The sequence below is a fragment of the Choloepus didactylus genome, chromosome 4 (assembly GCF_015220235.1).
Source record: "Choloepus didactylus isolate mChoDid1 chromosome 4, mChoDid1.pri, whole genome shotgun sequence".
In the NCBI taxonomy this organism is placed as follows: Eukaryota; Metazoa; Chordata; class Mammalia; order Pilosa; family Megalonychidae; genus Choloepus; species Choloepus didactylus.
In genome coordinates, this window is record NC_051310.1 from 77351524 (window position 1) to 77377782 (window position 26259).

General features: G+C 35.2%; 1 protein-coding gene across 5 annotated transcripts in view; it reads right to left on the reverse strand.

The window, feature by feature from the left end:
- The window catches only part of TJP1 (tight junction protein 1), a 112168-nt gene that overhangs the window by 19834 nt on the left and 66075 nt on the right, over positions 1 to 26259 (reverse strand). For 3 of the 5 annotated variants that reach the window (XM_037832880.1, XM_037832879.1, XM_037832878.1), the window contains exons 9-20: positions 19652 to 19791; positions 17340 to 17445; positions 14367 to 14517; positions 10586 to 10694; positions 9406 to 9625; positions 8958 to 9142; positions 8764 to 8859; positions 6585 to 6667; positions 5269 to 5479; positions 4901 to 5001; positions 1202 to 1552; positions 633 to 872 (exon numbers count right to left, since the gene is read on the reverse strand). In XM_037832880.1, the coding sequence (XP_037688808.1) occupies positions 633 to 872; positions 1202 to 1552; positions 4901 to 5001; positions 5269 to 5479; positions 6585 to 6667; positions 8764 to 8859; positions 8958 to 9142; positions 9406 to 9625; positions 10586 to 10694; positions 14367 to 14517; positions 17340 to 17445; positions 19652 to 19791 (1993 nt within the window). The remainder of the gene's footprint in view (positions 1 to 632; positions 873 to 1201; positions 1553 to 4900; positions 5002 to 5268; positions 5480 to 6584; positions 6668 to 8763; positions 8860 to 8957; positions 9143 to 9405; positions 9626 to 10585; positions 10695 to 14366; positions 14518 to 17339; positions 17446 to 19651; positions 19792 to 26259) is intronic. The other 2 variants (XM_037832882.1, XM_037832881.1) reach the window with 1 other exon arrangement.

Genomic DNA, 26259 nt, shown 5'->3' on the forward strand with positions numbered 1-26259 from the left:
ATGTTTGAGAACAAATGCTTGTTTTTAATCCTAGTCTGTTTTATTAGACAAAACTATGTGAAAGTGAAAATGGAATGTTATACCATTTATTACCAGACAGATCAGATTAGTGGAGAAAGCTAGTTTAGGTGAAAGCTCAAGTTTATAAGGCAGGTAGGTGCTTTATGTTTCAGCATGTACTAAATGAAAAGTGAGTTAAAGATAACTGAGAACTAAATTTAGTAGAAAACTAATGCACTGAGCTATTGATTCCACTTGATTTTTACACTAAAAATAGAAATCAAAGAAAATTTAGGGATACCATAATATATAAAAATAAAAAATAATGTTTATGATGGGTCTCAACTACATATTAAGAAATTCTAGAAGATACTGAAAACCAAAAATAAAATGCAGCTATGAAATAAAAAGATTAAGCACAATTTCCAATTAAAAGGCCTGTTTCTCAAATCATCAGTTTACCACCGGAAGCCATGCAAACTACAAAACTGAAATGATCTGTAGTGATCTGAAAGCACCAGAGTATAAGCCCACAGTAAAAAAGCAAACGGAACACTTAAGGGCAAAGCAAAGTGATCATGTGCTAGACTGACGGAGAGCAACAAATTAGAGCAATTCTGCAGCACAAGTACCTTGGTTGGATCTACATGCGCCGACAATGATGGGTCTTGATCTCTTAGCATTATGTGAGCTGCCTCAGTGCTTGGTGTTCTTAAAGAATCAGCTTGTGGTGAGTAAGAGGTGGAAGGAGCTGGGGTGGGCTCCTCCAGTTTGGCATTAGTTAAATTTACATTATAATTAACAGCAGAGGTTGATGATGCTGGGTTTGTTTCAGGCGAAAGGTAAGGGACTGGAGATGAGGCTTCTGCTTTCTGTGAAGTGTTTAAAATATTTTAAATATAGTGTTTCTGTTTACTGCTAACTTCCCACTTCAATTACTAGTGGCTGGCAGGCATACATTTTAAATGTGCTGAATAACATAACTATGACCTCATATCCTAATTTGTTTTTAATCCAGTACACTTCTGTGTAAGACGAACACATAAAGTTTAGAATTAAAGTCCTTGGTATTCTCAAACTGAAATTAAAGATTAGTTCTTAATCTGGAGAAAGGACAAAATAAATTCTTTAACTCAATCACCATATTCTAAAATTTAACAATGCACCTCTAACTACAAAACGTTGAATGCTTACTGCTTACCTGTTGAGAGGCTGTTTTAAATCCAGGGGAGTCTATTCTATGGACTGGTTGTGGCTGCGCTTGTGGTGAATAAGGAGGATATGTTTGGTTTTCATGATGCAATCCAGAGGAGTCCTCTCTTACAGGCTCAGAGGACCGTGTAATGGCAGACTCCGGTGGAGTCCCAACCTCATCATTAAGAGTTTCATCTAGTTCTTGATCAGTGTAGGCCCCGCCTTCTGTATCTGTGTCTTCATAGTCAGAAGTGTGTCTACTGTCCGTGCTATACATTGAGTATTCACTACCTGGGGCTGACAGGTAGGACAGACGATCATCATGCAAATCAAGGTCATCACTTGTAGCACCATCCGCCTGGGTCAAATAAAAGTAAATCAAAAATTTTATTCAGTAGTTCTTTAAGAGATGGCCTTTATTTTACAAGGGAGATTGAAAAGGATATTTTTCTTTGGAGAAATCACATCTATTTATTTGCTTCAAATTATGATAAGGAAAAATCAAGAAGATTGTCAGGCACACATGCAGACACACAGAGCATCCTTGAGATCTGAAGGTCTAGGATGAATGAAATGTTGGCTGGCCAACCAGAACAATGCTGGACTCTGGGGCTCAGCCCCAGAAGATAATGAAGAAACGCTGGCACCACTCAGCCCAAAGCAAGGTGAAGAGGGAGAATGCTACTAAACCAAGCTTGTGGAAACAAAGTCATACAAGAGAACAGTGCATGTGAGAATAACTATGAAAATAAATGAAACAGTTGAATAAGATCTATTATGTAGTTACATATATTTGGAAAACAACTTAAAAACAAAAAAAGTTGGTATTTGGCCTGAAAGCTTTTATGATACACAACAGAAAAGCATCACCTAAGTGGTGGTTTCCCCATTAAATTAGGAAGAATTTTTATTTTTATTTTTCACAAAGTAGTATCTAATGGATAGAAGAGAACAGCAGTTATGCTTCTCTTTTATAAGTAAGAGTGAAGTTAGTTTCTAATAGTCTATGCTGACAATCTTCAGAGCAGACCAGCAAGAAAATGAGAAGTATTTGAGGGAAAGAGAACTATAAAGTTGTAATCAAAAGGTTGTCACTGGATATTAGTTTGAAACCAGTGCTTGAATTAAGTAGAATGGAATAGTCCCTGGAGATCTTGCTTAGACACTGTGCCCATTTAGGCATGAGAGGTGAAGGATCTGGAATGAGCAATTCAGAAAATGCTACCTCCATTTCAGCATGGACTGATGGACAAACATAAGGCTCTTGTCTTCCAGAAAGATGCACTGTTCTTAAATAGCAGGCTTGGTGTGGCTCTGCAAGTCTGCTGTGCCAGGAACATGGTTCTCGTGAGCCGGTCACCTAAAAGGAGCATTCCCAGCAGTCCCAGGGGTGGCTCTGTAATAGTATGACTCTGAGCACTGCCTTCCTGATCATAAGACTAGGGTGTGTTGGGCCTCCCTGTGGCTCTGGTTTTCAGCAGAGCACCTGTTTGGGCCGAGGAAAGTGAGAATCCCAGGGCTTTGCCCTTTGTGAAATCAGAATCTCTTGCACTGAAACCTCAATCACTTTTAAACTCTGTGATGGCTACTGTAGAAGAGAAGTTTTTTTGCTATATACTTGCCATCTATATCTTTAACTTGCTAGGGTTCTAGAAGACTATAACCCAGTAGCTTGCCAGGGAAATATTTATGACTTGGGGAAGAAAAACTTGGAAACCACTAATCCACCTATCTTTTGCAGCTGGTGTGAAATGCAAACATGAGCAAGAACCATAGATTGTTCTAAACCAGGAAATGACATATGCCTACATGTTAAGAAAGTCTCAGGAAGACTCTTGTTGGTTTAGTAGGGAACACACAAGACTATCAGATCTTGAGAAAAGGAATTCTTCCCAGCAATTTGGTCAAAGTAGTTGGGTCAGGAAGGTCAGTGTGGATGAAGTGGTTTTAGTTTAAGAATCTATCTATTTTAATAAAATGTTCTTGAATGGGAGGATAGAAATCAAGTTAGATTTAAATTATAACTACTTTTTTTTGCTTTACAAAATGCAATGATCTCTCCTAATAACAAATAGCCTATTTTTTCCTCACATAAAAAGCCACAGAAGTTATACCTTCATTATAAATCCAAGCAAAGAAAGGACGCATACAATAATGTCATGAGAAATTACAGAAAATTAAGATTTGCAGGTTAAGAAAAAACAATCCAAAAACCTCTCATATACATAAGCATGTATACTTCGTACATTTTGTGAAAACATTTAATAGGCTAATTTCATTTAAAGATTTCATCTGTGTAAGCTAATAACATTCTACCTAATAAATGATGCTAACAAGATTGTGTTGTTACAGAAGATTAATGTGACATAATAGTAAGAAGACTGCAATCCTTTTTATCAAATGTCACAAGAGTAAACATTAGTAATAGTTAATGTGGTGCTGCAAAGTTGTGTGGTTGCCTTTTTTTTTTCCCTCACCTTCACTGGTCTATCAAATGTCCCAGCTGACATGTCAGTTACTCAAAGTGGTCCTATGATCTCATATGCATGGGCCTTCCCCAAACAGGTATCGATGAGAAAAAACACAGTTCTGACTTGTCAATACAGGTGAGAACAGCAGGTGCTACCTCTAGATGTAAATGTTTTCTAACACCTCTTCTTGCACAGGCTATGTGTTTTCTGGATGATGGGCATAGCAGTCCTAAGCATGCAGCATGCACTGCCAGAGCATCTGTAGCCATAGCCAGGCAGAGGAAGGGACCATGCAGGGGGCAAAACATGACAAAAAAACTAAACCAGTAAAGAAATTTTAAAAATAATAATAATAATGATAATAATCATAAACCAGTCTCTCAATCTTCCCTAAAAAAACAAAACTTATTAATACTGCACTGCTCCGAAGATGGTAAAGACATTGAAAATAAAAGATTTCTTCAACTTTGTATTGTTGAATATTAGCTCTCTGAACAAAATAATGAGACCTTCCCCATCAAAGACTGCTCTAAACCCAGAAGGACTGACAACAGAAAGTAGCTATCATTTTAAGCCTGGCCATTTGTATGTACATAAAATCAAACTTCAAAGCTAGAAGAGATCTCTTTGTCCAGCATTCCTAGTTGGAATGCTGCAAGCATATTAACAGGTGTTGCGTAAAAGAAAAAAACTCTGTAGTAAAGAATCTGGGGAAATGCTGAATTAAACCAAGTAGTCTATTTTATTTTTTCCTTTTTTTTAAACCACAAAACTTCTCAGAGACTTTATATGTAGTGGACACTGTGATATGCCTCAAGGGGCCCATAGTCTGCAGTATTTTCTCTATGTACTCATCCTAAAGAGTGCCTTTTTTCTTAGAGCAAGTCCTGAATCTAGTGTGCTGAGGACAGCACTCTGGGAAACACTCATCTAGTCCAGTTGATCCTCCTCACTGTCAGAATATACCGAAGCTCAGGTTCAAGTTCATTCCTTGGTCAGATGGGGGCAGAGTGAGAACTCAGTCCTGCTCCCAAATTACAAATTTGAAAATTCATTAAGAAAGACTCCCAAAGCAGTGGTAATTCAATAGGTGGGGGAAATTTAGGAATCTCTTTGTTAAAAACAAATTTCACAACTCTACAAACAAATGATAAAAACCTAAATGCTAACTCAAAGGCATCTCTGTTTAGTTACCTAATTTAGATGAATGGGCCAAAACATAGGAAACTTCTTACCTTTCCCTCAGAAACCCATACCAGTTGGTTCTGTTGTTGTTGAATTGCTTCTTTTAGTGCACCATACCAACCGTCATTCATTGAATTTAAATTAATTGTAGCTGAAAACAAAATAAATTAACAATGTAGTTTTATGGTTAGGACACTGCCAAAAGTCAGGTGAATTCATTCAACCTTGCTTAAAGATCCATTATCACTACTGATACTATTTGAAAGACAGTGTTTGCAGACAAAAACCTTTGAAATTTCTATTTTCGCAGCTACATGTTCTTTCAGCTGAACTTCAGCTTTCGATACAACTCAACATTTTTGCCTACATTTTGCTGCCCAGATATTTTAAGCTGAAAGGAGGCCTTTAATATACTCACTTGTAAAAAGATGATGATTATTTTTACGAAGTTTATGAGACCGCTCATATAATTTCCTAGCACTTTTCCGAGATTCTGGACATAATCTCATTCTCATTGTTTTCACACCTTGCTTAGAATCAGGGTTAAGGAATACAACAATTGGATACCACTGGGCATAATTCAGACGATCAACTGCATTTGGTGTTACATCTAATAAAGCATGTTTATCCTGGAGATGGAAAGAAAAAAATTAATACATAAGGTCACAAGACATAGTTAATTCCTTAAGAATCATCATCTTCACAACACCTCTTAGGTTTTAATGTATTGGAATAGCTAGAAGTAAATATCTGAAACTATCAAACTCCAACCCAGTAGTCTAGACTCCTAAAGACAACTGTATAACAATGTAGGTTACAAAGGGTGACAGTGTGATTGTGAAAACCTTGTGAATCACACTCCCTTTATCTAATATATGGATGGAAGAGTAGAAAAACGGGGACAAAAACTAAATGAAAAATAGAATGGGATTGGGGGGGTGTGATTTGGGTGTTTTTAATTTTATTTTTTATTCTTACACTGATTCTTTCTGATGTAAGGAAAATGTTCAGAAATAGACAGTGGTGATGAATGCATAACTATATGATGGTATTGTGAACAGCTGATTGTACACCATGGACGCTTATATGGTATGTGAATATATTTCAATGAAACTGAATTTAATTTAAAAAAAAAGGAATCATCTTCAGAAGAAGGCATAAACTATATTGCATTCTAATGGTAATGGACTTCTAATATGTGCTTTAATATGTCTCAGTGACATATATTAGAAAAATAATTGTAATTTAATTCAATACAATTTCTAGTCAAATTAAAAACAAAAACGCTTTAACCAGCTCACTTTTAAGACTCAGCCCCAATATCTGCAAGCTGACAGTATCAACTGTGTTCAGAGTGAAATTAAGTACCACAATTTACTGTTCTTGACATGATCTTAAAGAGTAACAGGATATTCCCCATGCATATAAATCAAAGTGCAACCTGAATTGTACTGACGTAATTGTAAACACAGTGTGTTACTTATATCTAAACAGTGTATACTTGTTTGTGGTAATGAAAGGTTATCTTGTGATGTGTATAATAACTATTCCCTTGAGAAAGTGATTCTCGTTATGTCTTTCAGTAACGGATTTTTTATGGTGTATCAGTAATAATCTTAGGAAAACTACATTCTATTTTCACATTACCAAATCCCATACTTCTGAAAAACACACCTCTCCTAAAACACAATGTTCACAGCTTGTAATGAAATAGATTAACTTTTAATAACTTACTTGATCTATTATTTGCTTTATTGTATGAAGCCGAATAATGCCAGAGCTACGCTGGTCAGTTCCAGCATCTCGTGGTTCACTTTCTATTCAAGAAGTCGGGAAAAAACAAGACATCATTATTTCCATTGGTTAGATCAGGGTTTCTCAACTATTGGGCACCAATGTTGTGCCAGGCTGGATAATTCTCTGTTGTAGGGGTTGTCTAGTACACTGTGAGATGTTCAGCAGCATCCCTGAACTCTACCCACCCACCAGTAGGTGCCCTCTCCCCACTTATGACAACCAAAAAAGGTCTCTAGGCATGACCAGTGTCCTCTGGGAGGGGGGGGGAGCGGGGGCAGAGTTGCCCTTGGCTGAGAACCACTGGGTTAGATCAATGGTTCCCAATAGGGCCTGGATCAGAACTAGGCAAGTGAGGAACTTGTCTCAGATTCCAAATTTAAAGAGATGCCCCCAAAAGCCCCAGTAACTGATATAGGTAATATTTTGATGCAATAATTTTATTAAAAAATCAATACACATGCAAAAAATCCAAAGACATCAAAACTTTCAATAAAGTCAGGATCAGTAAGTGGAACTTAATTAAAAATGTTTTAAGATTGTTACCTGGCCAAGAGAAACTGTCAAATATGGCAATTCTCTCAAGTGAAAATGAGATTAAAGAGGAGATTTTGAAAAGTTTGCTTCCATTAAAGTCAGGAAAGTAAAATTATAATAAATTCTGTGTTTGGCATAAATAAAATATTTACACTTGAAATACTGTGAGTTTTAACACACATACTTCTCATTTTTTCAGTATTTTCCCTACTACTTCAATGTACTAGGAAATAAAATTAGTGATGAAAATAAAGCCATAAAAACATTATGAAGAGTGAAGCATTATTTCTTTTGCCTAAGGCAAAAATGGCTCAGCACGGCACTAATTCCCAATCTTGTGATATACCAAGAAAATAACATTTGTATGGCACACTGAGATGAACCGAGGAGGCTGTTCCTTGCCAGACCCCAACCAGCCACTGAGGGCTGAAAATTTTTCACATTCTATGGTTCACTGTTTCCTAATTTGAGAATTTAGTCTGAGAAAACTATCATAAATACAGGAAAACCTTCATTTTGCGAGGATTTAAATCCTCTGGGAAACAGGGCAGAGCCTAGACAAGCAACAAAATACGAACAGATTTCATATCCTTTGTAATACTAAAATATAAATTTGAAACAAATTACAGGCACAACAGAAAAAAGGCTAATCAAACCTCAAATTTGATTGCAAAATGGGTAACAAGATGAAAATATGCTACAAAGGAAAACAGGGTATAAAGTTTCCTAACAGTTTAAATAAAACTTTGTGAAATATATATATTTACAAAAGGTGGGAACAATAAAAGAAAATAAAATGGAATAAATTTTAGGACGATTCTGTATGTGAAAATTCATTTTCTAACTCTATTTTCAAACAGACAAGGTTACTTTTATAATTAGAAAACATAGTTTACATTTTTACACATAACTTAAAGCAAGCCAAAGTGGTGGTTAACTAGGTTTGTATATTTAAACTACCACAGTACCCAAACTAATGACACAATAGAATTAAAGATTCTACAAGCAAAATCTGTTATGCATTTAACGCACCAGTATCTAAACATTTATATATAATAATAACTTACTATAAATGTGTGCAATAATAACTGGCAACATGAACTATGCATATTTGAGTACCTCTAACTGTTAGGTTTATGACAAAGGGCGCTGGACTGCAGCCAGAAAGGGCTGGGTTCAAATCCTAGTGTTGTCACTCATCAGCTAGTGTCATCAACAGAGTTTAAACTAAAGAAGTCTGTGGTGATCTTATTCCTAACCACCCTAGGGCTCAGTTGTTCATCTTTCACAAGGATAGTATAATACTGACCCAACGGAGATACTGTAAGGACTCAATAAGACCATAAATACACATTGTACCAATCAGTTTTCACATGAAGCCAAGAGTTTCATAAATGATGACTCTTTTTATTAAAGGGAACTGAAAGAACAAATTAAATTCATGGGGCAAAATGAAATTTTTCACCTACCAAAAGTTTTATTCTTAATAAGTGACTGGATTAGATCCATCCTTTAGATGGGTAACTAGCAAAGCAACTCTCTGAACTGAACCTCATTTTAAGAAAATTTTGAGGCAACTTACTTGCAATCTGATATATATCTGGTTCTTCTCTTGCCAGTTTTTCTCTGGCAACATCAGCTATTGGTCCAAAGATGGTTACAGGCCTCAGAAATCCAGCTGGGGAGAAATGCAAATGAAAAGTAGCATAATGTATACTTTGTACAATTAGAACATACTGATGATAAAGGATATTAGGTTAATCTATAGAAAACTACCTTCTCGAAGTACAACTCTTTCATAAGCTGGAAACTTTGTCTGAACTGGCTGAGCAGACAAATCTTCTCTGCTTTTTCGAAGATTTCTCTTGGAGCTCCTAAGACCTCGGAATCTCCAGAAGTCAGCACGATCTCCTCCTGCTGTTTTTGGAAGTGTGTACTGTACACTGGCTAATTGTTCAGCTCTACAAAAGAAAAGATAAAAATAAAATAAGGATATTTTTAAAAACACAATAAAATGAAATGTTAAAATGTTGGATAGAAGTTTAAATGTAGTTTAAATCTTAATGATTAAAATAAAGAGGAGTTTGTACAACCAAGTAAGTTATAGATAAAGTGAATATAATGAAAAATAACTCTTTTTCATTACCAAAATTTCCCAGTAGGATTGAAATTTATTATAATTTACTTATTAAATCATTAGACAAAAAGTATCCAAACTTCATACCTGTTCTTATTAGGGATGATGCCTCGTTCTACCTCCTTATGATTTTTGCCAATTCTAATAGCAAGCCAAGAACCCAGTTTTCCATTGTACAAGGTATCCACGACACGGAACACCTCTCCTTTGTTAAAACTAAGTCCGTAGGGAGACTCCTTTTCATATTCAAAATGGGTTCTAATATAGAAAGAATCTCCTACATCTGATTCTACAATGCGACGATAAACTAAAAGGAATCAAAACAAACAGATTATCAGTGGCTAGTGGGATAAAACACAATTTGAAGAGAATGTATTACGTGAAGATGCTATTGACAATATTAACAATAAAAACAATACTGAAAAAATACTGGATTCTTATTATGTATCAAGTACTGTAGTCTGTATCTCACTCATCATCATAATCTCATGACATAGGAACACTTAGCACCTCCATTTCGCAGATGAGAAACTGATGCAGGAAACAGATTAAGTAACTTGTCCAATGCCACATACTTGCTTTCTGTTTAAAACATCTAATTTAATTTAGCTGCAAACACTATAGACATTTCCATTTTCTAAATCAGAGGTTCTCAAAGTAGGAAAACTGCATCCTAGGGGACACTCTGCAATATCTAGAAACCTTTTTGGTTGTCATAATTCTGTGTGTCTGTCTATGTGCGTGTACTACTGCCATCTTGAGGGTAAAGGCCAGGGATATGGATAAACATCCCACGACGCCCAAGACAGCCTTCCTGCCCCACTCCCCGACAACTGTCATTAGTGCCAAAGATGAGAAACCCTGTTCTAAAATGAAAAGCATACCTGCTTTATCAAGGAGAAAATGAGGCATTCTCTTGACTTAATGCTAATAAATATTGAATACATTGTTTAGAAAACACCAGCACAAAATTTGGAAGCTGCCCACATGAACATTTGTGTAGTTCTGATGGTAAATAAACAAATATGACTTTTCTAGGACTTGTAAGGGTTGGATCATATTTTACTTAAATTATTTGGTCTTATTAATGTGCTCTGCTAATGGGCATAGTGTAGGGTTGTATGCACCTATACAAATTAGAAAATAATATTAACTCTGAGATGAATACATTCCTATATCATTCAATTCTGAGTGATTAAACTATTAAACCCTTACGTAAGTACTCTAACTTCTAGAGGTTTATTTTCTCCATTTTCTAATATCTTACCATCCTTCTTCTTCTGAGCCAAGATGGTCACTTCTTCTCCTTTAGGGAGGTCAAGCAGGAAAAGGACAGCTTCTTCTCTTATGATATTTGTGAAATCTACATTGTTTACCTATTAAAAGAGATTTCTTTAAAATTTTTCTCAGCTGTTTTAAAAATATAAAATATATTTGCCTACATAGGAACAAACATTCATAGGGTTTATCTAACCCGAAAATATTACATTTGTAAGGGGGAAAATATATTTTACCTTGGAGAAAAGAGAAAAGAACATAGTCTAAAACAAGCAGAAACTAAGCAAATAAAAGTGAAGGAAGGTATAAGTTCATTTAAAGAGTACTCAAAATATATCCTAACATTAAAAATGACCCACTAAAAAATTAAACAATTTAGAACAAAACAGTCAACACCTAATTCTAAGTGTTTATTATTCAAAATTGCTGGCTTTAAAACTTTTGAATTATAAATCCTTGTGAATGTATAATAGAGCTCTACCTTTCACTAGTATCTGAAAAGAAATCAAATTCCCATATCCAGGAATAAGTAATCAAAAACTTCCCAACAAAGGAAACTCCAGGACCAAAAGAATTCACTCATCCATCCTGCCAAACATTCAAAGTAGACTTGACACCAACCTTTCTCAAACTTTTCCAAAAAGTCAAAGAGGGAACACTTCCTAACTCATTCTATGAGGCTGGCATTACCTTAATACCAAGGTCAGATAAAGGCAATCCAAGAAAAGAAAATTAAAGGCCAATATCCCTTATGAATATAGGTGCAAAAATCCTCAACTAATTACCAGCCAACGGAATCCAACAGCACATTAAAAGGATTGTACAACATGACCAAGTGGGGTTTATACCCAGAAATTCAAGGGTGGTAACAATGTAATATGATTGGTATACATTAACATAAAGCAGGGGAAAAAAAAACACAATTGATTCAGTTGACACAGAAAAGGGATTCGACAAAATACAGCACCCTTTACAAGGAATAGAAGGGAACTTCCTCGACATGATAAACGGCATACATGGAAAACTCACAGGGAACATTATACTCAAAATGAAAGCTTTCCCACAAAGATGAGGAGCAAGGCAAAGACGTCTACTTTCAAAATTGTTATTCAACACTATATTGGAAGTTTTAGCCAGAGTGACTAGGCAGTAAGGAAATAAAAGGCATACATATTGGAAATGAAGAAGTAAAACTAATTCTATTTAGGTGACATGGTACTATATGTAGAAAATTCCAAAGAATCCACAAGAAATCTACTAGTAAAGAATTCAGCAAAGTTGTGGGGCTCAAGATCAGTATGTAAAAATTGGTTGTATTTCTATATACCAGCAATGAACAATCTGAAAACGAAATCAAGAAAGCAATTTCATTTATGATAGCATCTAAAAAAAAAAGGGAACACATTTAACCAAGGATATAAAAAAAAACTTGTACAATGAAAACTGAAAACCAGAAAACATTATTGAAAGAAATTTAAAAAGACCTAACACTTCCCAATTTCAAAATTTACTAAAAAGCTGCATAATCAAAACAGTATGGTACTGGCAAAAGGACAAATAGACCAACGGAAAAGAACCAAGAGCTCAGAAATAAACCCACACCATCTATAGGCAACCAATTTTTGACAAAGGTGCTAAGTACTTTCAATGGGGAAAGAATAGTCTCTTCAACAAACAGTGCTGGAAAACTGGATATCCACATGCAAAAGAATAAAAGTGGACCCCCTACCCCAATACTACATACAAAAATTAATTCAAAATGGATCAACAATCTAGATATAAGAGCTAAAATCATAAAATTCTTAGAAGAAAACATTGGGGGAATCTTTAGAACTTTGTATTAGGAGACGGATTCTTAGATATGATACCAAAAGCAGGAGCAAGAAAAGAAGAAATAGACACACTGAACTTCATCAAAATTAAAAACTTGTACATCAAAGGTCATTACCAAGAAAGTGAAAAGACAACCACAGTTGGGAAAAAAATATCTGGAAACCTTATTTATGAATTGGACTTAATATCCAGAGTTTATAATACAAATAATACTTTTATAATACAAAACAAAAACAAAGAACTACCTTTTAAATGATGCTTGCTGTGATTACATCAAAAGAGGATCTGAGGTAGGAACAGGTATGTTTAATTTCCTCTGTAAAGTGACCATTATTATTCATATTAACATAACTGGATTAAAAACAATGTAAATATTGTCAAAAGGAATCAATACAATGGCAGATGGAAACCAGTAAGTTAGAGAAGATGCCTTGACTTTTTGGCATGCTACATTTGAGGAGAATGGAGGAGGACCAAACGGAAATGGCCATGTGTAGCTGGCACAGTCTGATGGGGCTCAGGAAAGAGATCAGCATGAAGACTTTCTAACTGGGAGCTGCTCACTTGAGTGACCAAACTTGAGAATGGAGACTGTGTAGAAGAGAGGAGCACAGACTTACTGATACTTTCCAAGATGTAGAAGAATCAGCAAAGAAGGCTGAAAAAGAATAAAAAAGATTAGAAGTGCTCCAGAATGGCATCTGTTATGAAATCTAAGGAAGAAAGCATCTGAAGGAGGATTATTGAAGAGAGTCAAAACATTGCTGAGAAATAAAGGAGAAAGAGACTGAGGTTGACATTAGGTCAACAAGAGCTTATGAAAACTCAGACTCTGTTGTAGTTAAGATAAAAACCAGACTGCAAAACTACGACGACTGAAAAGAAAGCAGGGAAAGGACTCAATCAGACCACGAAAGAGCTGAATAGCAAAAGGAGGGAAGTAAGGCAGTAGAAGATAAATAAAAGCTGAGAGATGAGGGAGAGAAAGATGAACAATGCAAACAAGATTCTGGAGCAGATAGGAGACTGAATCCAAAAAGGAGAGGCAGGCTGAATGCAAGGGAGGCAAAGACACTTTGAGGTGGAGAGGTAAGGCAAATGCAGGCACTCACACAGGACAGTCAACCCTCATTAATTAATAGGACAGTTTATCTGCCTAAATTAAATGGAGGTTTGAACATTTTAATACAACAAGAGACTGATAAAGATGATAGCTCATTACTAGGGAACACTGCTTATGGCAAACCAACCAACAAACAAACAAAAAAACCACAACCCCAAAACCCCAACAATCAAACAAAACCACACAACCCCTGCCTCCAAACAACAACAAACAAAAACCCCAAGGGTAGACTGTGCATCTAGACCAGGCTTTCCTGAGTGTGTTGATGGCCTGGTAACTGGGCTTGTCTCTTGTGTGAAGCCTCACAGCCAAAAAACACATTTGCCTGATACAAACTATATCTCCTAGCACCTGAGCCATCATCTGGGGTAAAGAAGGCCCCACAGGGCTGAGCAGACAGTGGAGAAGACTACTCCCTTGGGAGATGACCACCCAATGTTTCCCTACTGGCAAATTGTAGTCCCTGTCCTTTTAAGTAGAATGGGGCCAAGTGTGGCCTGGGGCAGTCTTGCCATTCTGAATGTTTAGCTGAACTTAAAAAGACCTACCTGGTGGATATTACAGGGACCTAAAACTTATTTTTTTGTAGCTTCTATGAACAACAGCAACTAAAATGAAACCTAAGCATCACACTGTGCAGTAACACGTGCAGCACGAGCCAAGACCTGAAGGATCCTTAATTTGAACATCTAGTTGGCTCAAGAGACTGGCACAGATTACAATCTAAGTACAGTAATTGGTTTGCTATGTTTGGTGATTTTTTTCTAGAGATGCAAGTACTTTGAAACTTGCATGAGTTAATATACTGACATACCCTGAGGATTTGATCACCTTCTTCCAAGCCTTCTTTGGCTGCAGGGCTATCTTCTAGAACTCCAGCCACAAATATTCCAACATCATTGCCACCAGCCAGCCGCAAACCCACACTGTCTCCTTTTCTGAATTTTACCAATTTCATGCTGGGCCTGTTAAAATAGATTTATTTCATTTCAAACAGTTAGGAGAAGCTCAGGAAATTACAGAAAATTGCTACAATGGAAACCACATTCAGAATGAAATAAAGTTCCTTCCTTCATCTCTAAAATCTCCCATACACCACTAATTTACTGTAGTGGTAGAATTCAAAATCAGATTTAATGGCACTTCTTTTTATTTTCTCACTAACGAAATATGTTTTGGTCTATCCAAGTGAGATAACTTTTTAATATGCAAGTACTGTTTTACATAACTAATTTATAAAATTACTTTATAAAAATAATATTTCCCTAACTTCCGAAGTCTTGGATATACATGGTACATTCCTAACGGCTACAAAAATCCTCCACTTTTTCTACTCCAATTCATATTATATCATTTCTGCTGATAACTGAGGAGTCCCATGTATAAAGGCAAAAACAGAAATTTATGAAGTGACTAACTTCCTTAATACCAGAGAGTCAAAACCAGACTCCTAATATCATAACCTCTATATCCACTGAAGTGTGGGTTTTTAAACTTCGTAGTAGGTAGATTCTTTTAGTAATTCACACAGATAACTTACTCTGCTGCCTCTTTTGAATTTTAAAACAAAAATCTCTTTATTTACTATTAACTGGATAAATAGAAAGTACATTTCTGAAGGGGGTAGGGAATACCATACCATATTTTTATTAAATTTGCATTTTAAATCAGTTACTGAAACCTTTTCAACACCTGTACCTAATCCCATAGTCCTACAATTAAGTCAGATTTTCTTAGGCCAGTCTGGTCCTTGTACCCAATCTCTTCAACTTTCTTGCTAGAGAGAGAATGGGAAGGAATCAATGCATGCACATCCCTCTACTTTCTGTGTAGTGTTGAAACCTTGTGAAATTCCTCAAGGACACCTTAGAAGAGTGACCAGGCAGAAACAGTTCATAATTACAAATGCCCTTTATATTTCCCTTCTAGGGTCCCATAAATGTCCTACATTCCAGGCTAAAACGACACACTATTTTACCTAGTCTGACATGGGGTGTGGAAGAAAGCCCCTTTCCTCATAATTCACTGAGTAATACTGAGCAAGTTATAAAAAAAAAAACTTGTAATAGAAAATAACTCAAAACCACCAAAGTAAATGAACAAATGAGTTGGGAAGAGGAGAGACTAGTAGCCCTTTTAAACTTATCAGAGACCACCTTAGCTCTTAAAATTATAACCATTTCCTCACCTGGCCCTAACATTAACTAGACAGAAAAGTAACAGTCGATAGGTTAGATGAGACACTCACTGCTAAGGCTAGTGGCGTCCCTGGCCCCTCCCTGAAACCACACACCAGCTTTATCACAGCAGATCTGAGTCTCTTGGTTGTGGTGCTATCTTTCTTCTTTCTCCACCTCAGTCCAAAGACTTCCCACAGGCACCTCCTCTAAACCAACTGTACAGAAAGTTTTTTTAAACATTTCCTCAAAGTTCATAAAACTTCAAGCCCTTGGAGTTCCTCTTCTCAATCTACTGTGCCTCAAAAACTAAAAATGGTTGATTGTCTTTTGCACCCTTTAGTAAAATCTGGCTTTTAAAAACTACTGTTAGAGGACAGCTTCAGGTCAAATCTTAGCAATGGTGGTGTGTGCCCTAGATAACAGACATTTTATCTCTGCCCTATTTGCATTGCATCAGCTACTTTCAACAGCAAAAAGGAGACTCACTAAATACTTCTGCCTAAAACCAAACCTTCCCTGGCTCAAATCCTCTTTGGTATTTGTTCCTCAAGGCCCCTGCAAGAAGCAGTATTCTGTAATCTTAACATGAAAGTTTTTCTAAACCACGAAGAGTTACATAATTCCCAAGAAAGGAAAAAGAAAGGGACTATTCCTTCACAATTTGTAAAATACTGAATTACCAGTTACCTAATATCAACAAAATATACATTTTAAACTTGTATGAACACATTTATTTCAGGAGCTATTTATCTCTACCTGTCTGAATTGAAACAACAACCCAATTTTGTTTGGCAGAGAAAACAGATCTAACTCCAGATTTAACTCACCTTGGGAAATTTGCTAGTTTTCAATTACTCACATCATGTCCCTTCCATCTCAGAGGCAACAAAAATCTGATATAATCATCATCATGGTTTGAAATCTGGTTACAGAATTTACATCTCAATTCCATCAAGTATAAAATACAAAGTAATAAAAGGTGTGGAATATCAAAAACTTCCTTTTGAATTGCTAACTAATCTAGAATAGTGGTTCTCAACTAGGGATAATACCCTCACCACCCCCATGTGACATTTGGCAAAACCTGGAGACATTTTTAGTTATCACAACTGAAAGGGTGCTACTGGCATCTAGTGGGCAGAGGACAGGGATGCTGCTAAACATGCCACAGCACATAGGACAGCACCCCCCTCCCAACCCAACAAACTAGCACCTGGCGGAGACTGAGAAACTCTAGTGCAATCTAGAAGGATTTTTTAAAAAATGTTGGGGATGAGATGGGGAGGGGAGGGGCATTAGAAAGCTTGTGGAAATTCTGATGTCTAAAGAGAAAACTACTTTTTATTTTATAATTCCTGATCTAACAGGTAGGAGGGAGGTACAAAGTGGTGTGAAGAGCTATCCAACCAGTTTCTTTGTTGTTCTCTAATGTTCAACTGGCTCTAGCATTTAAGCTAGACTGTTAAATAAAAAAAGAATAAGCTAATCATAATATTAAGTGGTATACACTATAAAACAAAGTATATACAATATGGTTTGCAATTAAATTTTCACCCTAAATAATACTAAACAATGGGGAAGACAACACAACTTAAAAATCATGTTACCGAAGAATCCCATCTTCATGAGTTGAATTCGCTAAGACGCCATCAGATGGACTGACAGGTAAATCCACATCTGGTTGTCCAACTTGAGCATACACAGGCTTTGGCTCTAAGAGAAAGAAAATTTCAATTGTGCAGGATTCACTTTACAAAAAATAGAACAGTAATACGAGCAAGCACTGAAATAATCAAACAATAAAAAGACTGTAAAATATATATGAAGTATTAGAAAAATGTAAGTTCAGAGTACTTGAGAAGGAGCATATGAACCAATGTTTATCAGAGTACAGTTTACAAGTAATTCTGAAGTCTTTATAACAAGTATGCATGTTACATGTTCACATGTGTTTTCCAGTTCCAGCTGTTATGGTTTAAAAAATCTGTTCTCCCCAGGGGTGTAAATACCCCTGGCAATGTGGAATATGACTCCTGGGGAGGAATCTGGACCCAGCATCATGGGATGGAGAACATCTTTTTGACCAAAAGGGGATGTGAAATGAAATGAAATAAGTTTCAGTGGCTGAGAGATTCCAAAAGGAGCCGAGAGGTCACTCTGGTGGGCAGTGTGCCAGTTTGAATGTATTGTGTCCCCAAACACCATTATCTTTGATGTAATCTTGTGTGGGCAGATGTTATCAGTTTTGATTAGATTTCTCTGGGTGTTCCTTTGGCAACGTGCCCCGTCCAGCTGTGGGTGATGCCACTGATTGGATATATCCATGGAGGCATGACCCCACCCATTTAGGGTGGGCCTGGATCAGTGGAGCCACATAAATGAGCTGATGGGCAGAGGGAACTCAGTGCAGCTATGAGTGATGTTTTGAAGAGGAGCTACAGCCAAGAGGGACCCTTTGAAGAAAGCACAGGAGCTGCAGATGAGAGAGAGTTTGAAGACGGCTGTTGAAAGCAGACTCTTGCTCTGGAGAAGCTGAGAGAGGACAAATATCCCAAGTGCAAACTAAGACTGACATTTTTTGAGGAAGTGCAGCCTAGAGAGGAATGTCCTGGGAGAAAGCCATTCTGAACTTTGAACTTTGGAGCAGATGCCAGCCACATGCTTTCCCAGCTAACAGAGGTTTTCCGGACACCATTGGCCATCCTCCAGTGAAGGTACCTGATTGCTGATGTGTTACCTTGGACACTTAATGGCCTTAAGACTGTAATTGTGTAACCAAATAAACTCCCTTTTATAAAAGCCAATCTATTTCTGGTGTTTTGCATTCCAGCAGCATTAGCAAACTGGAACAGGCACTCTTATGCATCATACAGATAACCGTTTTTAGGTTCTAATGAATTGGAGTAGCTAGCAGTGAATACCTGAAACTATCAAACTACAACCCAGAACCCTTGAATCTTGAGGACGATTGTATAATAAAAATGCAGCTTATGAGGGGTGACAATGTGAGTGGGAAAGCCATGTAGATCACACTCCCCTTTGTCCAGTGTATGGATGGATGAGTAGACAAAAGGGGGCAAAAAAAAAAAAAAAGGCACCCAGTGATCTTTTTTACCTTAATTGTTCTTTTTCACTTTAATTTTTATCCTTATTACTTTTGTGTGCATGGTAATGAAAATGTTCAAAAATTGATTTTGGTGATGGATGCACAACTATATGGCGATACTGTGAACAACTGATTATATGCTTTGTATGACTGTATGATATGTGAATATATCTCAATAAAATTGAATTATTAAAAAAAATCTATTCTCTAGGAAGAATAGTAGATGAAGAGATCTAGGAAGAGACTTCCCTGTCTGCTGCTGCTAAGCTGTCAGTCTTCTTCCTTCAATGTAGCATAATTTATATTCAAATATCCATACTCCTGACACTAAACAAGTGGGACAAGACAGAACATTTGAAAGAAGGAACTGAGAGACATTAGAAACAAAAATTCTGGGCCCTTCAGACAACAGGATCTCGGAACCTTGCAGATCTTTATGTCTGGTTCTTACATACCACTCTACAAGGTACGCTTTATAAGGAAAAACTTGAAATTGATAAAATAATTTGTTTTTAAATTTCTTAAGCAAATCTAATGTTTCCTTTTTACCAGTAGTACTGGAGAACAACCTTACTTGTTGTGAATAGTTTTTAACCATGAATAATTTCTATCTACGATATAAAGAAAACCATTAATGAACACCTACTAATCCATGCCAACCTTCTACACATAAGCGCAAGTCAAAACAGAAAACTTCCCACGTGTAATAATAGAAATATTTATTGTATCTTTTAAATACTCTGTGACTTCTGACAATTATTTTAACTAATCTGATCACAAATGTTTTCTGAACTAGAATTTTGCCAGGCTTACCTGGAAGACTGGGTGCTTGTTTCTCATTTCTTTCAACTGTAACTTCTTCCACTGTTGTAGGTGTGTGATCATCTGCATGCTTTACAAGAGCTGAAGCAGTCCCAGGTTTAGAAATTCTCTCTTCCTCTCTGCTCTGGAGACTATACATTATTAAAATAAAAAATCAAGAGCATAAGGATAATTCTGAAAATCCTTTGTAAGAGAACAGTACAAGAAAACCTAAGAAGACAACTGTGAAAAGCAACGATAAGGGATTTCTGCTCTACCAGGTATCAAAACACTGTAAAAACCTAGTAATTAAAACCAGAGTGGTACTACCACAGAAAGAAATATATCAATGTAACAAAATTGGAAATGGAGAAATACATCCATTGTTATCAAGTTTGTTATGGAAACGGTATTCCAAAATTGTCAGAAAAAAGACACACCATTTAATAAATGGTGCTGGGACAAGAGTCCACAAACTTTGAAAAGTTAGATCTCTATGAATATCAACGACAAAAATAAATTGATTCCAGATAAAATGAAGGCCTGAACATGAAATATATTTTTAAAAGTTTAAATCATGAAGGGTAGGGAAGGCTTTTTACACAAAAGTCATAAGATACTGACAGCTGTGATCACATAAAAAGAAACAAATTTTTTTTTTTAGTTTAAAAAGCTGAATATTAGCATTGCATACAGTTTGACCTAACATATATGAGTTCAATATTAAGAATATGTTGACCTAACAACACATATATTAAGAGATCAGTATTGAGAATATATAAAGAACTAAAAATCAGTTTTTTTAAAAAAAAACTCAAAAGAAAATACTAGGAATAGGCAATTTACTGAAAGGATATAAATATACAAATATACAATGAGCACATGAAAATATGTTCAACCTCACTGGTAACTGGGGAGATGTGAATGGAAATAACTAGGTTATCATCTTATCACCCACAAGAATTTTTTGATGGTAACACCTCCAACTTAGGAGGAGAATATGGGGAAACAGACACTCACATAATGATGAGGAAAAAATTAGCATAAATCATTACAAACATTTGAAGGCAAAGTGGGAGCTATATATCAAAACAATACATGCAAATAGGTAATACTGAGTAATTCCACTTCTAGATTCATCCTAGAGAAATATTTACATAGGGAAGCAAGAAGACATTTATAAAGATGTTCATTCCAATATTCATTTTAATAGCAACAAATAAAACGAAAACTAAATGTCCATCAACAGTTTTCTCAGCAAAGGGTAAATTATAAAATTTGAGCCAAGACAATAAATACATATATTTTTTAAAAAAGGAAAGGCCAACAAATATACCTGGAATAAGAATGATAATTCAATTCAAGATCTACCATTTCAAAAGGTATCAGGTATAGATTCTTACAGTTGAGTTTCTCCCAACCTCTGAGTAAAAATAATTTGTTTCTTCAATTATTCTAGACTATAGAAAAATATAGAAAGCTCTCTGATTTAATTTTTAAAATCTGATTATTATGGAAATTCCAAATATAGTCACAGAGAGAACTGTATCAGAAACCTCAAGTACCATTTATCAATTAAACAATCTTTTCTTAACAATTGTAACAATTATCAACATTTTGCTGATCAGCAATCCAATCTGAGATTGGCTGGCACAACCTTAACACCCAAACCTTGATAATAACAGAACAAATAGAGAAAACAATAGATATTTTAAATTATGAGTGGATGAAAAAAATTCTAAATAAAATACTAGCTAAGGGAATATAACAGTGTATTAGAAAATTAACCACAAGAAGAGTATTTCAAGATTGCAAGGCTGATTCAATATTAGGAAATCTATCAAAATAATTCATTATTATACCTAAATATTAAGTAAAAATTGTCAATATTGGTAAAATAGGCATTTGAGAAAATTCAGCAGTCATCCCTAATAAAAATCAAAAATAAACAGAGATATAGGGGATATAATTAATTATAAAAGAAACTATTTTCCACAACCTAGGGCAAACACACTATTAAATACTGAAACTCTAAACATATTTATACTAAAACACTGACCAGCACAGAGATACCTGCCAACACTACTGTTATTCACCACTATTTTGAAGATTCAGTAATGCAATCATGAGATAATGGGTATAAAATATTGAAAAAATATTTAGTGATTATAAAAGACTACTAGAAAACTACTTGAATTAAAAGAATTTTAATTACATTAAAAACTGAAGGATTTTTCTCAATAACATCAACAATCAGATGAAAACAAAAAGGAAACAATATGCCAATAACAACAGCATTAAAAATTATAAAACTTCTAGAGAAAATCTGCATAAACTTAGATTGGGGGAAACCTTCTGAAGCAAGACAGAAATTCAGAAACCATAAAGGAAAGATCAATATATTTGACTAGATAATGCTGGGAAAAGATATCTCAGACTTCTATTTTTTACACACTTGCCAAGAAAGTGACTACAAACTGATGAAAATGATGAGCAATAAAAAAACAAACAAACAAACAAAATGAGTAACTAGAACCAGGCAATTTTTACTGAGGAAGTAATCCAAATGGGCAGTATGCAAATGAAAAGATGCCCAGCAACACAAGTAGTCAGGAAAATGTCAATTTAAAATAAGAAGTTATTTTGCAACCATCAGTTTGGTAAACATGGGATTCTCAGAATCAAGTGTAATCTCAAACACTACTTTTCAAAAATAATCTGGCACTACCCATTAAAAATTTTAAACAACAAAATACACTACACTCTTGGAAAACTTTTAGAAACAAAAAGTTGCCAGTATATGAAATCATGTACCAAGATGATTAGTAACACAACATTTGTACAGGCAAAAGCCTAGAAACAGACTTTCCATTGTAAGGAAATTTTTTCATCAAAAGAATGAGCTGGGAGGATATTCACTTGTTTTGTTACATGAAATAAACTAGCTGGGGAATAATGTACAGAGCCTGATCTTTCTTAATTATTAAAAAAATGCATATAAATTATATATATGATGCTAAATGTTTATATGAATATGGAGAAAGGCTTAATCCAAGAGGACTGAGAAATGGGGGTGAGGTGTATCTAATAAATCTGAATTATTTAACTTGTTATATATGCTTTTATAATTCTAGATAAAAACTATTAAAACAATTTACCATGAAATAGAGCTATATGTATAGACATGGAAAAAACTCCAAAAGAAAATGTTAAGTAAGCAGCACAAACTGTAGAATATAAAAAACCTAGAACCATTTAGGTTTAAAAAATTTTTTTCTCTCTCAACACACACATGTGCATGTACATGCTTCCATATATATATATATAAAAAAAAGACCCAGATGGACATAACCAAATAGGCAACAGCAGTTTCCTTGAAGAGAAAAGTAGTAGCCAAGACAGGAGCCGAGAGGAATTTTAGATTTCTCTTCACCATTTCAATTTTTATGATAATAATATATTAACATGTTACTTAAAAAGATTAAAATATTTTTAAATTACAAGGAAGACATAATGATACATTTAATGTTCATTATGTTTAAATGGAATTAAAATCTAACTTTAAACAAACAAAGGATTTGGTTTTATTAATGCATATTATTTACAGTCTCTTATCAGGAAAAAACTTTCCATGTTATGCTCTTGAAGGGAAAAAACATAACTACTTTTCATAGTTTCTATTTTCATATTTATTTAAACATTCTGTGGGGGTGTAGTCTACTTTTAAATTATATATATTAAATGAGCCATATAATCATGTAAATAAAAGTCTTTTAGAAAAGACAAGCATAAAGGCAAAGATATTTTCCAGCTTAAACCAGGATGAACTACTTTTAAATCATAAAAGGTCAAAATTCTTATCCATTGCTTGTGTAATAAAATCTCATATACAATTAGCCCCAAGTATAAATAAATACAATTATGCTTTAAACCCAAATTGCTTTATGCTCCTCAGAATGTAAAGGGCAGTACAAAATAGTAATTTCTCCCTGCATTCTTTGCATTTCAGAAATGCAAATGATGTATTACAAATAGGAACATTTTCCAAAAACTGAATTTAAGACAGAAGATGAAGAACTAATTTTAATAGTCCTACAGACTTCTGTTGCTTTGCAGTGAACAGAATTTAAACTATTCACTTAAAAATAACAAAAAAACCTACTTTCAATTAATTTTCTTCTTTTTGTAACAGAAAAAAAAACTTTCTAAATTTAGAATGTGACTAAGTGACAATAATTACCATTTAGATAACTCAGAATCAGTGATAATATTTAACTCAAATGTCCTCCCTGAAGATAATCAAGAGATCTGTCCAATTAGGGCTCTTACTATGTACATCACAGAAAACTCCTAGTAAGTGTTCTTATCTCCAGCAAATTTTCAATACTTCAATGTCTGTCTCCTTTTTTTTTCTAATACAATTACGACTTAAGTTGACTTTAAAAGTAATAAACCTTTAAAAATAACATTTCATACGGATGAAACTCACATCACCTATTGAATTTTTCATATCATTAAAACTTGGAAAATTATAGTTTTAGTGTAATTCTGTCAATAACCAAAAGATGGAAGTATTACAAGAATACATAAAGACTTAGAGCAATGCTGTTCAACAGAATTACAAGGTGAGCCACTTATATAATTCTAAACTTTCTAAAAGCTACATTAAAGAGGTTAAATCAATTAATAATAAATTTTATTGAACTCAATATATCCAAAATATTATCATGTCATCATGAGATAGTTCGCATTCATTTTGTGCACTCAGTCTTCGAAATCCAATGTATATTTTACCCTACACACAAGGACTGATAACAGTAGTTGGTTATTTTTTAAATGAAAAACATTTAGAACAGGACTTAAGTATTCCACTTGTTATGGAAGGTTAAACAAAACAGCTTTGCGCCCCTACACTCAAAATTAATAATTCAAGTAAACCTTTTTCTAAATTTTTTATTTTCATGTTCTTCCTAACCAAAAGATTTTTCTAAAACAGAGAAAAATACTTCTCCAAAGTCCAAATCACTCTCTTCTTTGCTCTTGTGATGCAGCCACACTGGTCACCTTGTTTTTTCAAAAGGTTGAGTGGGTGTCCATTTTAGGAGCAGCATATGTTATTTGCTATCCTGGAATGCTCTTCATGTGGCTGGCTCTTCCTCTCATTTCCAGATGATGGGACACCAAAGCATGCTAACTAATATTGTCCGCCCCCCTTCACTATCACATCACCATGTTTGATTTTCTTTATAGCACTTACCACTAATGGAAATTACTTTCTCATATTTCCAAACTTCTTTATCTGATTCATGTATTTGTATATATGCTCTAGGAAAACAGAGTTCTTGCCTAGATTGTTCAGGGCATTTATAATTTTGCGTGACACATACATGATATCAATAAATACTAGGGAAAGGAAGAATTACTAGGATAATGTCAAAATTATTGGTAAAAAAAATTTCAATCTTTCATCAATGAAAATTCAATGTGTTTCCTGTTTATCACTCAAAGTCAACCACATTAGTCCGGCTGTAAGGCACTGGAGCCATGGGAAAGATGCCATCAATCAATTAAAGAGACTTATCCTTCTACCTGGCTGTTTCTGTCTTTCACAGATGAAGAGGAAACAACAAACAAAAAAGATGTAGGGCTTCCTAGTGTGTATGAAAAAGAAATGTGGCAGTACCTACACTGACTTAATTACCAACAATAAAATATGCAATTCTTGCTTTGAATAAGGTGCCTACCAACTGGGAGGTATGAGGCCTTTTTTACAGACACAGTATGAAGATCAGTAAAAAGAAGATGGTCACTGTGCCAGTTTGAATGTATTATGTATCCCCAAACACCATTATCTTTGATGTAATCTTGTGTGGGCAGACATTATCAGTGTTGATTAGACTGTAATTCTTTGAGGGTTTCTTCGGAATGCACCCCACCCAGCTGTGAGTGACGTTTTGAAGAGGAGCAAGCTTGCTAGAGAGGAATGTCCTGGGAGAAAGCCATTTTGGAAACCAGAACTTTGGAACAGATGCCAGCCACATGCCTTCCCAACTAACAGAGGTTTTCCGGACGTCATTGGCCATCCTCCAGTGAAGATACCCGATTACTGATGTGTTACCTTGGACACTTTATGGCCCTAAGACTGTAACTGTGTAGCCAAATAAACCCCCTATTTATAAAAGCCAATCCATCTCTGGTGTTTTGCATTCTGCAGCATTAACAAACTAGAACAGTCACTTCACATTTTGTAACAGTAAAACAAAATGTTCAATTGCTCTATGCGGATATTTCAACAATAATTTTTAGCTTACTTGCAAAGTTATGTGCATGTTCCAGACACAGCTAAGCAAAATATGACAGAAATTACATATACTGGGATGTAAAACTAAAGTATAGCTCCCTAATATCAAACAATTTGGAAGGTGACAGGAGGATGCAAGGTGTGTAAATAAAAAAACCAGATGCTTAACTGAAGAGCCAAACATTCTCTAAAGTTTTTAAACAGTTATATTATATGCCCTACTTGCATATATATATATTAGGACTTGCCTCTTAGAAAGCAAGGATGAGCTTCAAATTCAATACTGTACAGTAAAAGTTTGGTAATATGGGTAGAATGT